A 17702-nucleotide genomic window follows, 5' to 3' on the forward strand; every position below is an offset into this window, starting at 1 on the left:
AATTTCCAGTTTCATCACTGATTAGGTTTTTCTCTCCCTTCCCCTTGTAAAGATTGCTCTTTCCACGCTTGAAATATTAAGATGGTGATGTTCAGTTTTGAGGCCACCATTAATTTACAATTCTTGGGTGAGAAAATATGTATTTCTCTATTGTCCCTGTCCTTCCCTTTAAGGCAGAAATTATAAGTCATTTTTCCCCCTCCAATCTCTTTTGCATCTGATTGTTCCTTAGTCACCAGTCACTGCCAATTTGAGAGTGCTGTTTTAGCAACATTTTTGAAAGTGAGTAGTGATTTGGGGTGTCTCAATTTTTGAGCACTTATTTTGACACATCTTAAAGGGAGCCAGTTTTCACAGCACTGCAGACCTACGCACTTGCCTGAAACAGAAAAACCTTCAGACAAAGGATAAGATTTTTTTAATAAAACTGTTTTCAACGCTGGTTAAGTGATCGTAATGCATTTGGATTGACTGTTAATGTCAGGAAACCCTGAATGCCATCCTCGGCAGCCAGTTTTATTTAGCAAAATAGGAACTGTATAATTTTTTTGAATGATGTACCATTATGCAGATTCAACAATTATTTCTCTCCCTTTAGGAGTAACTGTGTAAACGTTTTGGTAACAACCACCCAACTCATCCCAGCACTTGCAAAGGTCCTATTGTATAGTTTAGGAGGTGCTTTTCCTATTGAAAATATTTACAGTGCAACCAAAATAGGTAAGAAAATTACTCTTTAGTCCCCAAAGACTGCATTTGCTTTATCATATGAAAATATTTTTTCTTTTTATTAGTTATGGATGGATTCAAAGCCACTTTTCTGATAGTATGAATGTTTAGGTAGAAAATAAAGTGTGCGTTGCTTCAGTTTTTAAGATTTATTGACTGTTTAAATACTGTTAAGAAATTTAAACATCTATGTTTGCTATGAGTACTTCTAATCCCAGTACTTGTCACATTTATATATAGAATATGTACGATCTAAATATATAACTCTGTCACAGGGTGACACTGGTCCTTTTAGAGAGAGCAGGGTAAGTGCACCTGATCAGTATGCTCCAATTTGGCTAATTAAGAGGGCACCTGGGTATAGAGCAGAAAAGGAAGCCAGAGAGAGAGAGAGAGGTGAATCAGAGCGGCCTGTGTGGGAATCAGGGACAGGTGAGAGCTACCAAGGACTATGGGACAGTGGGAGGTTCCTAGAAAAAAAGCAGAAGGTGTTTCCTGGGGGGAAAGCTGAAGGCAAGAAAAGCACCTAGAGGGGTTTGTTGGCGGACTTCCTCAAGCAAGAAGGCTTAGGTCAGAGAGTAGGAGGAGCCTGCTGGATACAGGCAGAGCTGAAGACAGAGGAGTAATGGAGGGGCTTACCTACTGACATCTCTAGTGCTGGCTGCATGGGAACTGAGAGGCTGCACTGGGGGTTCCTATTGGGAAGAGCAGGATTATACTTCAATTGAGAGGGCTGTGGTGGCTGTCCTGGTACAAGGACAGGGGATGACTAAAAGTCCAGGCAAGGTTGAAGAAGCCAGTATGTTATGTGTTTCATCATACAACAAGTTGTCTTTAGTTTTCATGAATGCTTACACTTGGGTGAGAAATGGACTATGTGTTTGGGACTTCAGTTTTGGACCATTTGCACAAGGTTTTATAATAAATCAACCCCAAGCAGGATATTTATTATAGCAAGAGAAACTGAAGAGGAGTTACTGGGGACTTTGGAATGGAAAACTGAGGCAGGCATGCCTATCATGCCATGGCCTGCCACAAGAGGGCACTCCAGGAGGGTCTTCCCTCTTACATTCTCCCTATTGAATTTCATCTTTTATATGTTAGACATACATTATGTAATTCCAGTGCTTTTTATGAAACAGCATTTTTATAAATTCAGCTACCTCATCAGCATTATAAGAGAGGCCCAGCTAATTTCTATTATAAACTAAGATCTTCATTTCATACACCGCAGTTTCAGGCATCCAATACCCTTCAAGTCTGTTAAGTAACTTATAATTAACTTCTTGTACTATACAGTGACAAATTATACTCTTGAAAATAGCAATCTACAAAATAAAAATTAGGCTTGGATTTTCAAAGATACATCTGAGACTCCTTTGAAAATGCAAATTGTAGTGCATGCAGAGTGATTATAAAATATAAGGAAAGAGTGAAGGTTTCCAACTGATGAAAGGTTGTATTAAAAATTCTTAAATGATTGTGACTTTTAGGTCACAGGACAACCCAAGTTTCTATTGAAAATCTAGGGAGAATTTCCTGTCGAATATGATATGGCCTCACTTTTGACTCCTGATGGTTTCAGAAGAACTTGCATCTGAACATTAAAGGTCACCAGAATGGTGATTTCCAAATAGCTAATAATTTGGAAGAGTTCATATCTGACCATTCATCCATTCTAAATTTTAACTAAAAGATATGAAGATTGATTGTTAAATTCAATCAGATTTCATTGGCAAAGTATCATGAATATATTTGTTTTTAAATATAAATTTAAATATTTTTTAAATGTGCCTTTCAGCAGCACAAAGAAAAACTGATATTTTGATAACTTAATTAGCTACATCATTCCATAATGAGGAGATGCAAGAAATCATTTAAAACTTTCTCAAAGAATTAAGTATAGCAAATAGCCTAAGTTACATTAAACCGCCAATTTAATGGGATCTCAGTTATGGCAACTTGTACATTTTAACCAGTGTGCAAATTGCACTCAGACTACAGCAAGGAGTGATATTCAGAGTAGCACCATCTGCCGCAGGAAAGTAGAACTCTTGCCTGACATTCAGCGGAATTGTGCCCAGTACTACACCTCTTCCCTCTCCCCACATCCTTTCAGGTGGGTTAGGCTGCTGGAGTTGTACAAAAGGAGTGGTCCCTGCCCTCGGAGCATAGCATCTGTAATTGGAGCTGGCCCTTAAACTCACTACAATCTGGTCCTCATTGAGCAGTTCCAAAACACAGTGTTTTCCTAATCAAAAGCCTCCTTTCTTGTCATTGGCTGAGCCCACCTAATCCACAGTCTTGCAAAATGACACGTGTTTCAGGGGCATCGTCTCAGCAACTTTCTGCCTCATTTCATTCTTCCCCCTAGCTTTGAGTGCCCATCATCCCATAATGACAGCTCTTCGCCTTTCAGTAAATACATTTTAAATGAAACTGCTACTGTCCTTGGGGGGAAAAGTTAATCTGCAAGTATTGAAATTCAATTTTATGTTTTTACAATGGTGGCAATACCATCCTCCTGTTACGGTCAAAATCTGTACCTAATATCAGATAAGTCTGCTTAGTCTGACCAAAGGAATTCAACTGGTTTTTTTCTGGTTGTATCTGTGAAACAAGCCAAAAGCTGGGAGTTATGAAAAAAATACACACTTTTTCATAGGATTCACTTAACTCTTTGTAAAGCTTCAGGATAACTCACATGATGGCTTGAATAAGTAGTGCGTTGTTTTTCAGGCAAAGAAAGCTGTTTTGAGCGTATAGTGTCCAGATTTGGCACTAACATAACTTATGTTGTGATTGGAGATGGACGAGATGAGGAGCATGCAGCTAACCAGGTAACTTCACTCTGAACTCTTATCTCATTTATCTTCCAGGAAAAGAAAGTTGCTTTGAACGAATAATGCAAAGGTTTGGCAGAAAAGTAGTATATGTTGTAATTGGGGATGGTGTAGAAGAAGAACAGGCAGCAAAAAAGGTAACCTGTCTCATGAAATGTTGGTGTGATGTATAGAAAGGCTTGCATTAGTATCTGTTTCATTTCCGCTAGTGTTGTATAATGGCAGATTGGCAAATAAGTTAAATATTCAGAGGCACCAAGAGCATGATAAGGCCTACACTTACATTAAAATAAACCATTTGGATTCTAGCATTTGCTTTATGACAATCTGGGTAAGAAATGTACCCCACAAAATTAAATGAATGTTAATGGGGAGAACAAAGCAAATGAAACCTAACAAGATATAAACTGAAGTAATAAAGCAAGAGGGGTTTGGGTTAAAACAACACATGGAAATTAGTCAGAGCTATTGGAGAGAAGGCAGAAAACCAGCAAAAATATTGTGCCCAAGTTCTACTATCATGAAGGGAAAAAAAACATCATTAGACTATACATTGGGAAACATGCTTGATTTTAAAACCTAGTTTGTTTCAAGAAATACTTCTGCAAAAGGAGGACACACATGTACAAATAGTTTCTTCAAAGTAAAAAAAAGTTGATTTTCTGCACAGTTTTCTCAAAGTAGAAATGTGTTAAGTATGACGTATAAGCAATTAAATCGTCAATATCTGAAAACAGAAGAAGTTGGAAATCTTTCAGAAGTCAGACGCATTCCACTGTAACTCCCAGTAATGTAGAAGTGCTGTACTCTGAATGTTGTGCTCTTTGCCTCCCGGAGTTATAACCAGAAACACCAAGAATTAGCGCTATGGATAGCAAAACTTAAATCTTTCTAGTATTTCGATAGGTCCAATGTGTTGTTTTGACATTTACACTGTAATGGAAACAAAATCAAAATGCTCATTCCAAATGGTTGCTTATAGAGGTGCAGTATTGGTGATGGGTCTGTGCTGAACACAGGTGGTTGGTTTCGGCAGTTTCCAGTTGGCATGCTTCTCTCTAACTGCAGCTGTATTTGCATGAATAGATACGGTTTTCAGAGGAAGAGATGAACACAGCAGTTTACAAATAGATCTGAACTGAGCAAAAGAAAGGTTCTTGCGTAGTTCCAGGGAGCTAGTAGAGTGTCCAGCAGCAGCCTTTGAAGAGTGAACTGGCATAGGTAGATCTGTAATTCACTATACTGCATCTACCAGCAGACATTGATGCTTCCTGCAGCGTTGGTCATCTTTATTTAAACCAGTGTTTTGAAAGTTTCTCTCTAGAAGAGTTTTTCCCCTGCTGGGGGGGAAAAAAACAAAAACAAAAAAAATACTTAGCTCTGTCGCAAAACGTTACATATGAGTCTTTCCTTAAGGACTGTCCTATAACCCTTTCAATGGGAATTGAACCATTTTTAATAAATAAATTGTGATCATCCTTTTTCTAATACATTCCATAGTAGCAAATGAGTAATGTCCCTTGGCCAAATGAAGGGAGTTGCATTCAGTGAGTTTTGGGCTATTTCCAGTGTGAATAGTGAAACCGACTATCTGATTATTTCCTCCTAGTTATAAGAATTAAGCTCAGATCTATTTTGGTCTGATTTTTGTCGGTATTTTACTAACAAACATCAGGCCGCAAACATAACATTACAAATATATTGTTGCAAGTTTAACTATTTATTTGCTGTGCACCTTCTGCTGTAGACAAGGTGTTCATTTTTCCTCACTTTTTCCCCCTAACAAATGTAGCACAACATGCCTTTCTGGAGGATATCCAGTCATTCGGACCTCTTGGCTCTACATCAAGCACTGGAACTAGAGTATTTGTAACTGTGTTCTATAGTCAGCAATCCTTTTTTCTATTTCAAGTACACTGAATTTTTATGTGTGATTCGATGCCTCTGGCTTAACACATATGAATTGTCTTAAGAAGGGAAGAAATATTTGGAATGAAAATTCCACAATGAAGAACTCAGATTGCTGAATGGAGTTAAAATGTTAACGCTACATAAGGAAGCTCTATGGTCTTATATATGCAACATTTTTAACGAATAAAAACTATGGAGGTTGCTGATACACACCAAATCAGCCCTAATGGGAGCGAACAAAGGACTCATGATGGCAAAGCACCAACGTGCATTTTCTGACCGACAAGGTGGTGGTCAACAACATTCCTCAATATGGGGTATACTCTCAGCACTGAGGTTTGAACCAGACTTTAGCCTACCTAACCCAGAAAATCTGAATTGGAATGCACTCAGACTGTATAATGACAATCCTGTCTAGATCTGTAATTTGTGTAAATTATTGATGAAAATAATTTACTGTGACTTTATTAGCAGCTGATTTTTGGAAGTGGATGCAATTTTTCTTTTTTGGGGAAGGGGGTGGGGAAGGGTTATATAATGTCTCTTTTCTAAGTTTGGCAAACAGAATGTGCATAATGATGTGTTGTGCCTTAAAGACAAGACTGTGTTTGTGTGTTGCAATGTAATTTTGGTTAAAAACTATGTAGATAAACAAAAAAAATTGTGAAATTTTTTTTGACATGACCAAATTTCAAATTCAAGTAATCAAAGAGCAGGGCTGTACCAAAAGCATTTGTTTCAGTACGGAAAAAAATAAAGGAAAGTTTGTGGTTTTTATTTGGCTTCTGAATAGTTCCACTAAGGCAAGTTAAGAGGCTTTTGGGAGGCTGAAATGATATTGGGGACAGTTACCTTCAAAGCTAAAGCAATTACGTAACATCTTGAACATCCTTTCTTCATTCTCACATGAGAAAACTAAGACCCATATTCATTAGTTACTTACAGGATACTGGAAAAACCTGCAGAGAGCGCACCTGCCATTTACAGAAAACCAAATTAAGTCTCTTCCGTTTCCCTGTTTCCCCGGTTAGGAATGGCCTGGAGGATCATATTCCACACTAGTCCTACCACCTCACATCTGATTTCAGTGTCATGAAGCAATTGGAAGTGTTAATGACTTTAGTTTATTGTGGAGGATGGAAATTGCTCTTCCTTGATACTAATATGTGTGCCCACTTGTTCCAACTGTGTAGTGAACTTGTCATGATAGGATGTGAAATGCAGGGACACCTCTGTAAGGACAGTACTCAATGATATGCAGTCCTCCCATTCTTTGCTGTGAAACCATTCAGGAGGTGTTCATAGGGAAAATACTTGTTGCTTATTTAAACTACATTGACCATGTCAAAGTCAGGTGTTTGGGTGAAATCCTGGCCCCACTGAAGTGAATGGCAAAACTCCTTTATAACTCACTAAGTAAAAAGGAATTCCTTTGCCTCCATTGGAATTTTGTACACAAGTCATTCAGACAACAGACTGGTATGCTATTGCCACCCGTTTAAAATGTGCAGTCATCACACTGGTCTTGCCACATATTAAATTATTATATGCCTCCACTTACAGGAGAAATTTGGGGGGGAGGAGGGGGAATTCCTTTTTCCCCTCCCTTGAAAAAAGTCCTATGGCTGTGAATTATTTACAAGTAGTTTATTCTTACAGTATGGTACCTTACCAAATTTGGCCTAAAAATAAACTGATGTAAAAAGGTTAAAATTTTAAAGTTTTCATTTTTTATTACAGTGGAAGTTTAAGTGAAGAGCTTTTAAATATACTGAAAAACAGTCTTCAAAATGATTTTAACATTTGTTTTTAAAAGGAACGTGGCAGCTCTAGTAATATGTAGTCCAGAGCCTGCCATTTATTTAAAAAAAAAAATCACAACTTCATGGGAGTTATGCATGTGAACCTATGGGAGGGTATGGCTCAGAGAATAAAATTTTGATATGTTTTTGTACAGCATCTAGCACAATGAAGCCATGATAATATTGGGACCTCTATGCATTAGCTTCATACCATAAATAATACATAATTCACAAAAATCTTACAGCACCTCTCCACTTAAGGGTTTAGCCCTAAATCCTTTACACTTCACACATACAAATATACCAAAGCTCTTTCCAGAAATCCAGATGCAGATATACTTTACTTAAGGAAAAAGTAACACGTGGTATCTTTAAATACAGTCTCATAGCATATACTTACTTTGATAAGGCTGCCTGCATGAGAACTACAGGCATGAATAACCAAGGCAGGTATTTTACTCAAATTGGACAGTTCCAAATAGGTATGGTTGGACCTAAAGTAAGCTTTGAGTGCATTTTAATTCAATGTATCTAATACAATAACAACTGCCTCCCTTCAACCCCACCCCCAAAATGAATACAAATGTTATATTTGCAAATACTGTCTGCAATTAAAATATAGACTGTTTTGCCTTTTGCAGTTACTGTAGCAATCTAAAGTGTGTTCAGTACTTGAACATTAGGCACTTTTAATACTGCACTTGCAAGATATAAACACAGTGCAATTTCAATCACAGAGTAAACAATATCTTAAATACAATAAAGGGTAAGCTAGTACAGTTAAATATGAAGAAGTAAAGTGAAATTAGAAGCAAAGCTGTCTTAGAAACAGTTGTTGATTGTGCACAAAGATATAGGTGGTGGCTGACTCCCAGAATTGGATTTTATGAGTATCCAGTATAATATATGCGCCGAAAACAGACGCAAAAGCATGTTCCAGTCTAAGCACTGACACAGGAGATTTTCCCACATCAAAATCCTGTATCCAAACACACCTGAACATTGCGGGGGAGAGAGGGTGGGGGGAGGGAGAGAGAGTTGAAATCCAAATCCCAAATTTGAATGTAGTCTTGCCAGGAAGACTACGTTTTAGCGGTGAATTTGGATCCAGCTCCAGGGTTTTAGTTCAGGAGCCAGCTCTACCTTATACCAAGCACATGCTTTAAATGAATATGGTATTTAGTATTTCCAAAGAGGAGCTTTTTAGTGACATGAGCCAAAATTGCATTACGACTCCCAGCAATAGCAGCATTTTGGAAATTTAATTGAAGCCAAGTGTCTCTGTCATGTATTAGCAAGTTCTAGTTTATTTGGGCCTACATAATTTAAGAAAATGTAAATTAACATTAAAAGCTTGTAAAATATATGTACATCTTTACTATTTCTCAATAAATACATTTGGAACTGTTGTCATTTTCTGCACTATACTGCCCTGCAAGATTTCTAGTTTTGTGTTTGAAACCTCATTGCACAGTAGTCTCTTCTAAGGGCAGGATCTCAGTCACTATGTCTTAGCCGTTTTCTTAATATGAATTCCTGATTCATTTAGTTATTACCTGTAACATTTTTATGCTGGTGTCTTTTCTACATGCAAATGCATCAAAACTTAGGTTGTTTTACACCGGAGACCGTTTGAACTATAGGTAATCTGGTCGACAGGTCAGCCCTCCTCATGCGAGTTCCCATTACGGCAGTATCTTTGTTGTTATTGCTTTGTGACACCCTGTAGCTCAGAAGTAGTGATCCTGAGCTTGAGGAAGGAGTCACTCTGTAGCAGTTTCCCATCATTTGATTTATAGATTGTCATTAGTACTTACCTGCTCACTCAGGCTCCTGCATGAAGCAAGAGAACAGCAATGACAGATGTTTTTTAATAGGAAGTGGGTTCAGGGATATAATTTGAGGATTGACCATGCCATAAGGCCCCAATCCTGCAAAGAATTAAGCATATGCATAACTTTATGCAGGTGAACCAGTCCCATTGACATCAAAGTCATGAACATGCTTACATTTTTAAAGGGGGGGAGACCTAAGTCTCCTTATAAACCAGTCTTCTCTTTAGTGTCTAGAATTGTCAAGGGCCAGATCCTCAGCCCATAAAAATCTGCTTTTATTGAAGTCAGTTGTTAGTGGAGCTATACCAGTTGAAGACCTGGCCCTAGGTAAACAACAGTAAGGAGGGGGAAATAATTAACAGAAGGTGCAAATTTTCATAAGTCTTGTTGATCCCAATTAATTCAAAACAAAGGTGCATATCCTCATATCCTATAAGAAACCCTGAAAGAATGCTAATCAAAAGACTAAAAATGGTTGTATTAGCTTGTGCTGGACTAAGGATGTGGGGGAAGAGAATATTCACCTTCTCCTGCAGAGGTCAATGGGGGGTAAATGTCACTAGACCTCTACAGAATATATAAGCATCACTCTGCCACAGCACTTACTGTCCATGATTTTTAAACTAGTGAAACACACGTAGATGAGTAGATTTATCAATGGTTGTTACAAAGAGCTCCAGCCTATGCACAAAGCACACGTCACCAAGCAAAGGCCTTCTAAAAAGTTCACATCCTTTATATTTTCATATGCTTCATACTTTTAGTTTCTTGTTGGAGACCTAGGGATGTAATTCACAACGTGAGTGGGTAGGATGAATAGTAAACTAACATAAACCTAATCTACACTAGTAAATTGAACCACTACTGACAGTCTTCAGAAACTAGTCCCTGAGAGCTCGGATATGGCTTAGCATAAATCAGACAAAACCACATTAGTACCATTTCAGAAAACCCCACGGAGCCAACCTGTTCTTATTCACTAGTCATTAATGGAGATTAAGAACATAAGAATGGCCTTACTGGGTCAGACCAAAGGTCCATCTAGCCCAGTATTCTGTATTCCAACAGTGGCCAATGCCAGGTGCCCCACAAGGAATGAACAGAACAGGTAATCATCAAGTGATCCATCCCCTTTTGCCCATTCCCAGCTTCTAGCAAACGGAAGCTAGGGACACCATCCCTGCCCATCCTGGCTAACAACCATTGATGGACCTGTCCTCCATGAATTTTTCTAGTTCTTTTTTGAATCCTGTTATAGTCTTGGCCTTCACAACATCCTCTGCCAAGGAGTTCCATAGGTTGACTGTGCATTGTGTGAAGAAATACTTCCTTTTATTTGTTTTAAACCTGCTGCCTATTAATTTCATTTGATGACCCCTAGTTGTTGTGTTATGAGGATTAACACTGCCTTATTCACTTTCTCCACACCAGTCATGATTTTATAGACCTCTATTATATCCCCCCCCAGTCATCTCTTTTCCAAGCTGAAACGTCCCAGTCTTATTAATCTCTCCTCATATGACAGCCATTCCATACCCCTCATCATTTTGCCCTTTTCTGAACTTTTTCCTATTCCACTATATGTTTTTTGAAATGGGACGACCACATCTGCATGCTGTATTCAAGATGTGGGCATACCATGGACTTGTATAGAGGCAATATGATATTTTCTGTCATCTTATCTATTCCTTTCTTCATGATTCCCAACATTCCGAGTGGATGTTTCAGAGAACTATCCACGATGACACCAGGATCTCTTTCTTGAATGGTAACAGCTCATTTAGACCCCATCATTTTATATGTGCAGTTGGGATTATGTTTTCCAGTGTGCATTACTTTGCATTTATCAACATTGAATTTCATCTGCCATTTTGTTGCGCAGTCACCCAATTTTGAGAGATCCTTTTGTAGCTTTTCACAGTCTGCCTGGGACTTAACTATCTTGAGTAGTTTTGTATCATCTGAAAATTTTGCCACCTCACTGTTTACCCCTTTTTCCAGAGCCTTTATGAATACGTTGCCTAGGACTAGTCCCAGTACAGATGCTTTTTTTTTCTGGATTAGACCATTTATTTTAACAAACAGATGAGTCCTTAAGATGATGCTGCAATGGCAGCTCTCTTGGGCTTAGGTGTTGTTCCTTCACGGAATCCATTCCTGAATAGACGGTAGACATTTTTCAGGTGCCTCATACGACCAGTGCCAGTGGTGTTGCGTCTTTTAGCCTTGGCACTCCAGTTATACTTTCTCTTGCGCTTAGTAGGATACCCACATTTCCCACAGGTGGATTTCTGGAGATGATATGCGTTGGATCCGCAGCGACGGCACAAAGTGTGGGTCTTATTGCGGCGCTTACCGAATGATGATGTTCCCTTAGTCATCTTCCTCCGGCCGCCAGCACCAAAGAGCCCCAGTACAGATGCTTGGGGGACACCACTATTTACGTCTCTCCATTCTGAAAACTGACCATTTATCTCTACCCTTTTGTTTCCTATCCTTTAACCAGTTTCCAATTGATGAAAGGACCTTCCCTCTTATCCCATGACAGTTTACTTTGCTTAAGAGCCTTTAGTCAAAGGCTTTCTGAAAACTAAATACACTATATCCACTGGACCCCCCTCAAAGAATTCTAGTAGATTGGTGAGACATGATTTCCCTTTACAAAAACCATGTTGACTCTTCCACAACAAATTATGTTCATCTGTGTGTCTGACAATTTTATTCTTTGCTATAGTTTCAACCAGTTTTCCCGGTACCAGCCTATAATTGCCTCTGGCGCCCTTTTTAAAAACTGGCATCACATTAGCTATCCTGCGGTCATTTGGTACAGAAGCAGATTTAAATAATAGGTTACAGACTACAATTAGTAGTCCTGCAATTTTCACATTTGAGTTCCTTCAGAACTCTTGGGTGAATACCATCTGATCCTGGTGACTTATTTACTGTTTAGTTTATCAATTTGTTCCAAAACCACCTCTAATGACACTTCAATCTGGGACAGTTCCTCAGATTTGTCATCTAAAAAGAATGGCTCAGATTTGGGAATCTCCCTCACATCCTCAACTGTGAAGACCGATGCAAAGAATTCATTGAGTTTCTCATTCACAATGGCCTTATCATCCTTGAGTGCTCCTTTAACATCTTATCATCTCAAAGTCCCCACTGATTGTTTATGAGGCTTCTTGCTTCTGGTGTACTTAAAAAAAAATTTTGCTATTACTTTTTGAATCTTTGGCTAGCTGTTCTTCAAATTCTTTTTTGACCTTCCTAATTGTTTTTACACTTCATTTGCCAAGAGTTTATGCTCCTTTCTATTTTCCTCACTAGGATTTAACTTCCACTTTTTAAAGGATGCCTTTTTGCCTCTCACTGCTTCTCTTACTTTGTTATTTAGCCACAGTGACACTTTTTTGGTTTTCTTACTATGTTTTTTTTAATTTGGGGTATACATTTAAGTTGAGACTCTATTATGGTGTCTTTAAAAAGTTTCCATGCAACTTGCAGGGATTTCACTTTTTGGTGCAGTACCTTTCAATTTCTGTTTAACTAACCTCATTTTTGTGTAGTTCCCATTTCAGAAGTTAAATGCTACAGTGTTGGACCACGATGTGTTTTCCCCACCACAGGGATGTTAAATTTAATTATATTACGGTCACTGTTACCAAGCGTTCCAGCTATATTCACCTCTTGGATCTGATCCTGTGCTGCACTTAGGACTAAATCAAGAATTGCCTCTCCTCTTGTTGGTTTCTGGATGAGCTGCTCCAAGAAGCAGTCATTTATGGTGTCAAGAAATGTTATCTCTGCATCCCTTCCTGAGGTGACATGTACCTAGTCAATAGGGGATAGTTGAAATCCCCCGTGATTGAGTTTATTTTAATAGCCTCTCTAATCAACCTGAGCATTTCACAGTCACTATCACCATTCTGGTCAGGTGATCAGTAATGTATCCCTACTGCTATATTATTATTAGAGCATGGAATTACTATCCATAGAGATTTATGGTACAGTTTGGTTCATTTAAGATTACTTCATTTGATTCTATGCTTTCTTTCATATATAATGCCACTCCCCCACCAGCACAACCTGTTCTGTCCTTCCGATATATTTTGTACCCTGGTATTAATGTGTCCCATTGATTATCCTCATTCCAAGTTACTGTAATCCCTATTATATCAATATCCTCATTTAATTCGAGACATTTTAGTCCACCCATTTTATTTAGATTTCTAGTATTGGTATATAAGCACTTTAAAAACTTTTTAGCAGTCTCATTCAATTACATCATGTAATAGGAGACTTTTTTTTCATTTGACTGTTTCTCATCAGATCCTACCTATATTTTATCATCTTCCATCATCTCCTCCTTACTAGGACATAGAGATCCTCCTGCAAGGGATGTGTCTGTCTGAACTGCATGCTCCTTTGCGCCTGTTTGTTCTCTCCCAAAAACCGGTGGAAACATCATGCACTCTAAAAGTGTTTTGTTTGGTCTACAGCCTAGCACACCATTTTCAAGAGCAGTCCTGGTAGACCCATTACAGAAAACTGGATCTGTTTCCCAGTATAAATATCTTCATCTGAGCCACAATCCACAAACATGGTCTGTAGATATAAAGCAGATATCCGCAGATTTGCAGGGCTCTACCTATAGACCGGGCTTCAGTGGGCCTTCATAACAAATTCCTGTTGAGAATCTCTTAGCTTCTATGCTAACAAAAAATACCCCAGTCTTACTATATACGATGCAAGCAGGAATGCCTGCTGCTTCCCATTAAAAGAAAATCTAACCGTAAATTACTAACAGAGTCCTATTACTTGCTATTCCAGCAATTGCAACTGCATTATAGACCCACCTCTGCAATATGGCCCCATGTGAGGCATTCACATTTAAGGGGTTAATCTGATTCTCCAATTTCCATCCTCCTGACCAAATAATTGATTCAAATCAAAATCAGAACTTCATTAGTGTAACTATGGTGCTCTGAGTTGATAACTGGATTTTGGCAAAGAGCCCAGGAGGCTCTGAAATAAGGCCATGTAAGGGAGCTAGTCTTTTTTGCTTCTTGCCTATTAATGTTTTTGCATAAAGTACATGTTTGCACAAGATGCCAATAATGGTACCACTAATATTTGGACTTCTGGATTTCAGAGGTCTTCTACCAATCATTTGTTTTTTAAAATCATTTAGCAAGTGTGATTATATTTTACTGTACACGCATTTATCTCTTTCAGTGTATTTAATTAGATAGTAACATATTTGCAACAATAGAAGTAGTATTACTATCGCACAACATGGTAAGTGCTGTCCGAACATATAATAAGATATCCCTGACTCAAAGGGTAAGATGTCTGCACTACAAAAGACCGGAGGCAGCGAGAGTCTCGGAACTTGAGTCACCTGACTTGGGCTTGCAGGGCTCACACTAGGGGGCTGAAAATAGCAGTGTAGATGTTCCGGTTTGATCTGGAGCCCAGGCTCTGAAACCCCACAAGGGGAATGGGTCTCAGAGCCGGTGCTGAGCCTGAGCCCAAATGTGAAGTATAGAAATACTCAAAGAGTTCACAGTCTAAGACACATGACTAACATTGGACGGGGTGGGGGGAGGTGAAACACATTGTTGATGAAATAATTAACTTGACTGTTTCCAAATGGTCCCCTCAACTGAGCCATCATTAGCTGGCCAATTTCACCAAAGGTATCACAATAGGGTTATATCTAAAGAAGGAATTTCAAAGAGGAGATGGTAGCAACTTTCCAGTCTAGCTCAGAGTGGGGAATTTTACCTTGGCAAATGGGGTTTTTAATTGCTACAAGAAGTTTTCTCGTTTTCATTTAAACAACAAACAAAGGAATTTTTGTTGTTGGTTTTGGCAACCAAAAACTGAAAAATTTTGATTTTGGAAAATTTGCTTTTTCAACAAAAAAGCTGAAAAATGTTGAAAATGGACATTACTTCTTCAAGATGTGTTGCTCATATCCATTCCAATTAGATGTATGCATGCTGCGTGCACAATCGTCAGAAAGTTTTTCCCTTAGCAGCCCCTGTTGGGTCAGCTGTGGAGCCCTCTGGAGTGATGCCTCCATGGTGCCCCCTCAGTTCCTTCCTACCACCACTGTGGCATCTTGCTTCGCAAGCTCTCCCTGTTTTCCCTAGCTTCTACTTCCTACTGTTTGTATTGCATAGTTGATTAGTTCATAGTTGGTTCATAGCTAGTGTAGTTCTAGTTAGTCAGTCAGTCAGCTGTTGGGTTGGGGGCTTTACCCTTCACCCCAACTGCAATCTTCTTTGGGGATTTACATGCCTTTTCCCCTGGACACCTTTGAGGCTGCAAGAGAACTCATTGCGAAGACAGCACCGAGTTCCCCAGCCCTTCATCCTAAACCTCCGATACTGCAACGGGCGGCATCGTCCCGAGGAAAACTGGGGATGATCCACCCCTTGACTCAGCCTCCAGAAGCAAGGTGCTGCTTAGACTTGCGATGCTGCTTGGACTTGTGGCACTAGTCCAAATCCCACCAGCACTCCTGCTCACAACGCCAATCGCCTTTGCGCAGTAGGTCCCAATTTCAGCACCGTTCGTATTGGCGCCGATCTGGCTATCCGCACAGAACCCTGCTTGCGGCACTGTTCCTCAGCCTCACGGCACCACTCCCCAGCCTCATGGCACCACCATGGCCATTGTGGTCTCAGTCCCCATCTTAAGCTTGGAGATGGGGTCCAAATATTCACAACAGCCCCAGCACAAGTCGGCATGGGATAGACCTGACATGGGTGCAGGGCCATGGCCTGCGCAGTGGCACATACCAGTGCAGTGGCTATTTGGGACCTCATGGGCATACCACCAGGCCCAGGGCACACAGTCCAAGGCTTCACACTTGGTGGCATTTGAACCTAGGGTTCCAGAGGCAGCGGCCGGTCATACCACCCCTAGGGACATAGAGGATTTGGCGGTCGCACTACCTCCTCTGGAACCCACCCCTGTTCCTAAGCCAGATGCTGGAGTGGCTGGCAGGGAACTAGAGGCAGGGCAGAAGGTCCCCGAGGACCAAGACGACCTCGTCATCCTCCATGAACAAGGCAGAGGTGGGTGCCTCTGGCTCAGGGCTGCCCCCTATAGATAGCCGTGCTCATCAAGAACTCCTATGCAGGGTGACACAGAATATGAACCTGCAGACCGAGGATGTGGTAGAGTCGGAGGACCATATAGTGGCTATCTTGGCACCAGAACCACCATCCAGGGTCACTCTACCCTTCATCAAAACTATACAAGCCAATGCAAGGACCATTTGGCAGACCCCAACCTCCATCCCTCCCACCGCTAAGGGGTGGAGAGGAAGTACTTCATACCCTCCAAAGGGTACGAGTACCTGTTCACAAACCCGGAGCCTTGCTGGTTAGTAGTGGTTGCAGTGAATGAGAAGGAAAGGCAGGGATAGCAAGCCCCAGCACCTAAATCCAAAGATTTATTCGGCTGCAAAGTATACTCCACTAGGGGCTTGCAACTCATGATTACCAACCAGCAGGCAATCCTGAGCAGATACAGTTTCAACTCCTGGAACTCAATGCTGAAGCTTAGGGAGCTGGTACAGCAGAGTCCAGGGGGGAGTTTGGGGCCATTGTCTATGAGGGCAAGGCAGTGGCAGGGACCTCTTTACAGGCCTCACTGGATGCTGTGGACTCGGCAGCATGCACCTTATTCTCAGGGATAGCTATGAGGCGTAGCTCATGGCTACAGGCCTGGGGGCTCCCGCCCAAGGTTCAAACAAACTATGCAGGACCTACCCTTTGACTGGGTGAGTCTATTTGCCAAACAGATGGACTCCAGGCTGCATAGCCTCAAGGACTCCAGGGCGACAATGAAATCTTTAAAAAGAAAAAGGAGTACTTGTGGCAACTTAGAGACTAACAAATTTATTAGAGCATGAAGTGAGCTGTAGCTCACGAAAGCTTATGCTCAAATAAATTTGTTAGTCTCTAAGGTGACACAAGTACTCCTTTTCTTTTTGCGAATACAGACTAACACGGCTGCTACTCTGAAAAATGAAATCTTTGGTATGCATACCCCAGCAACCCAACAAAAGCCCTTTAAACCCCAACCTCTGCAACAGCCCCCATATCCTCCTCAGCCAAGGCAGGATTTTTACTGGCATAGGTGTAGGAATGGCAGATGTAAGCCTTCTCATCCCCCATCCGGACAGGGCCAGGGCCCGAATAAGTTTTTGTCGGGCTCAAAACAGACATTTTGAAGGTGCATCTGAGGCTGGGGCACCTGTCTCAATGCCAGATCCTTCCTGTGTTTTTTGAACTGTCTATCCCACTTCTACCATGCCTTGTCTCAAAATAACATCGGACCGCTGGGTTCTTCGCACGGTAGAAGTGGCATATTCTTTCCAATTCTGCTTCTACCCTCCCTCCCACCTCCCTTTCCCGTCCCTCTTCAGGGACCCTTCTCATGAGCAACTCCTTATCTAGGAGGTGCAGGTGCTCCTCGTCACGGGAATGGTGGAGGAGGTTCCTCAGGAGCAGGGAATTCTAGTTCCTGATACTTCCTAATCCCCAAAGCCAAGCGGGTGTGGG

General features: G+C 40.5%; 2 protein-coding genes across 16 annotated transcripts in view; one reads left to right on the forward strand and one right to left on the reverse strand.

Annotated features, from left to right (window-relative positions):
• Positions 1–8198, forward strand: part of EYA4 (EYA transcriptional coactivator and phosphatase 4) — a 231677-nt gene extending 223479 nt beyond the window's left edge. For 11 of the 15 annotated variants that reach the window (XM_043511003.1, XM_043510995.1, XM_043510996.1 and 8 more), the window contains 3 exons: positions 599–720; positions 3609–3709; positions 5365–8198. In XM_043511003.1, the coding sequence (XP_043366938.1) occupies positions 599–720; positions 3609–3709; positions 5365–5445 (304 nt within the window). In that variant the 3' untranslated portion in view covers positions 5446–8198. Of the gene's footprint in view, positions 1–598; positions 721–3468; positions 3570–3608; positions 3710–5364 lie in introns of all 15 variants that reach the window. The other 4 variants (XM_043511000.1, XM_043510994.1, XM_043510998.1 and 1 more) reach the window with 1 other exon arrangement.
• A 3011-nt stretch (positions 8199–11209) lies between these two features.
• On the reverse strand, positions 11210–11530 carry LOC119853702 (60S ribosomal protein L37-like). Its single transcript, XM_038397096.2, has one exon. It carries the CDS (start codon positions 11499–11501, stop codon positions 11214–11216), a length of 288 nt encoding a protein of 95 aa, XP_038253024.1. The 5' UTR covers positions 11502–11530; the 3' UTR covers positions 11210–11213.
• Between the last annotated feature and the right edge of the window lie 6172 nt (positions 11531–17702).

Source organism: Dermochelys coriacea, chromosome 3 (assembly GCF_009764565.3).
Source record: "Dermochelys coriacea isolate rDerCor1 chromosome 3, rDerCor1.pri.v4, whole genome shotgun sequence".
Classification (NCBI taxonomy): domain Eukaryota; kingdom Metazoa; phylum Chordata; order Testudines; family Dermochelyidae; genus Dermochelys; species Dermochelys coriacea.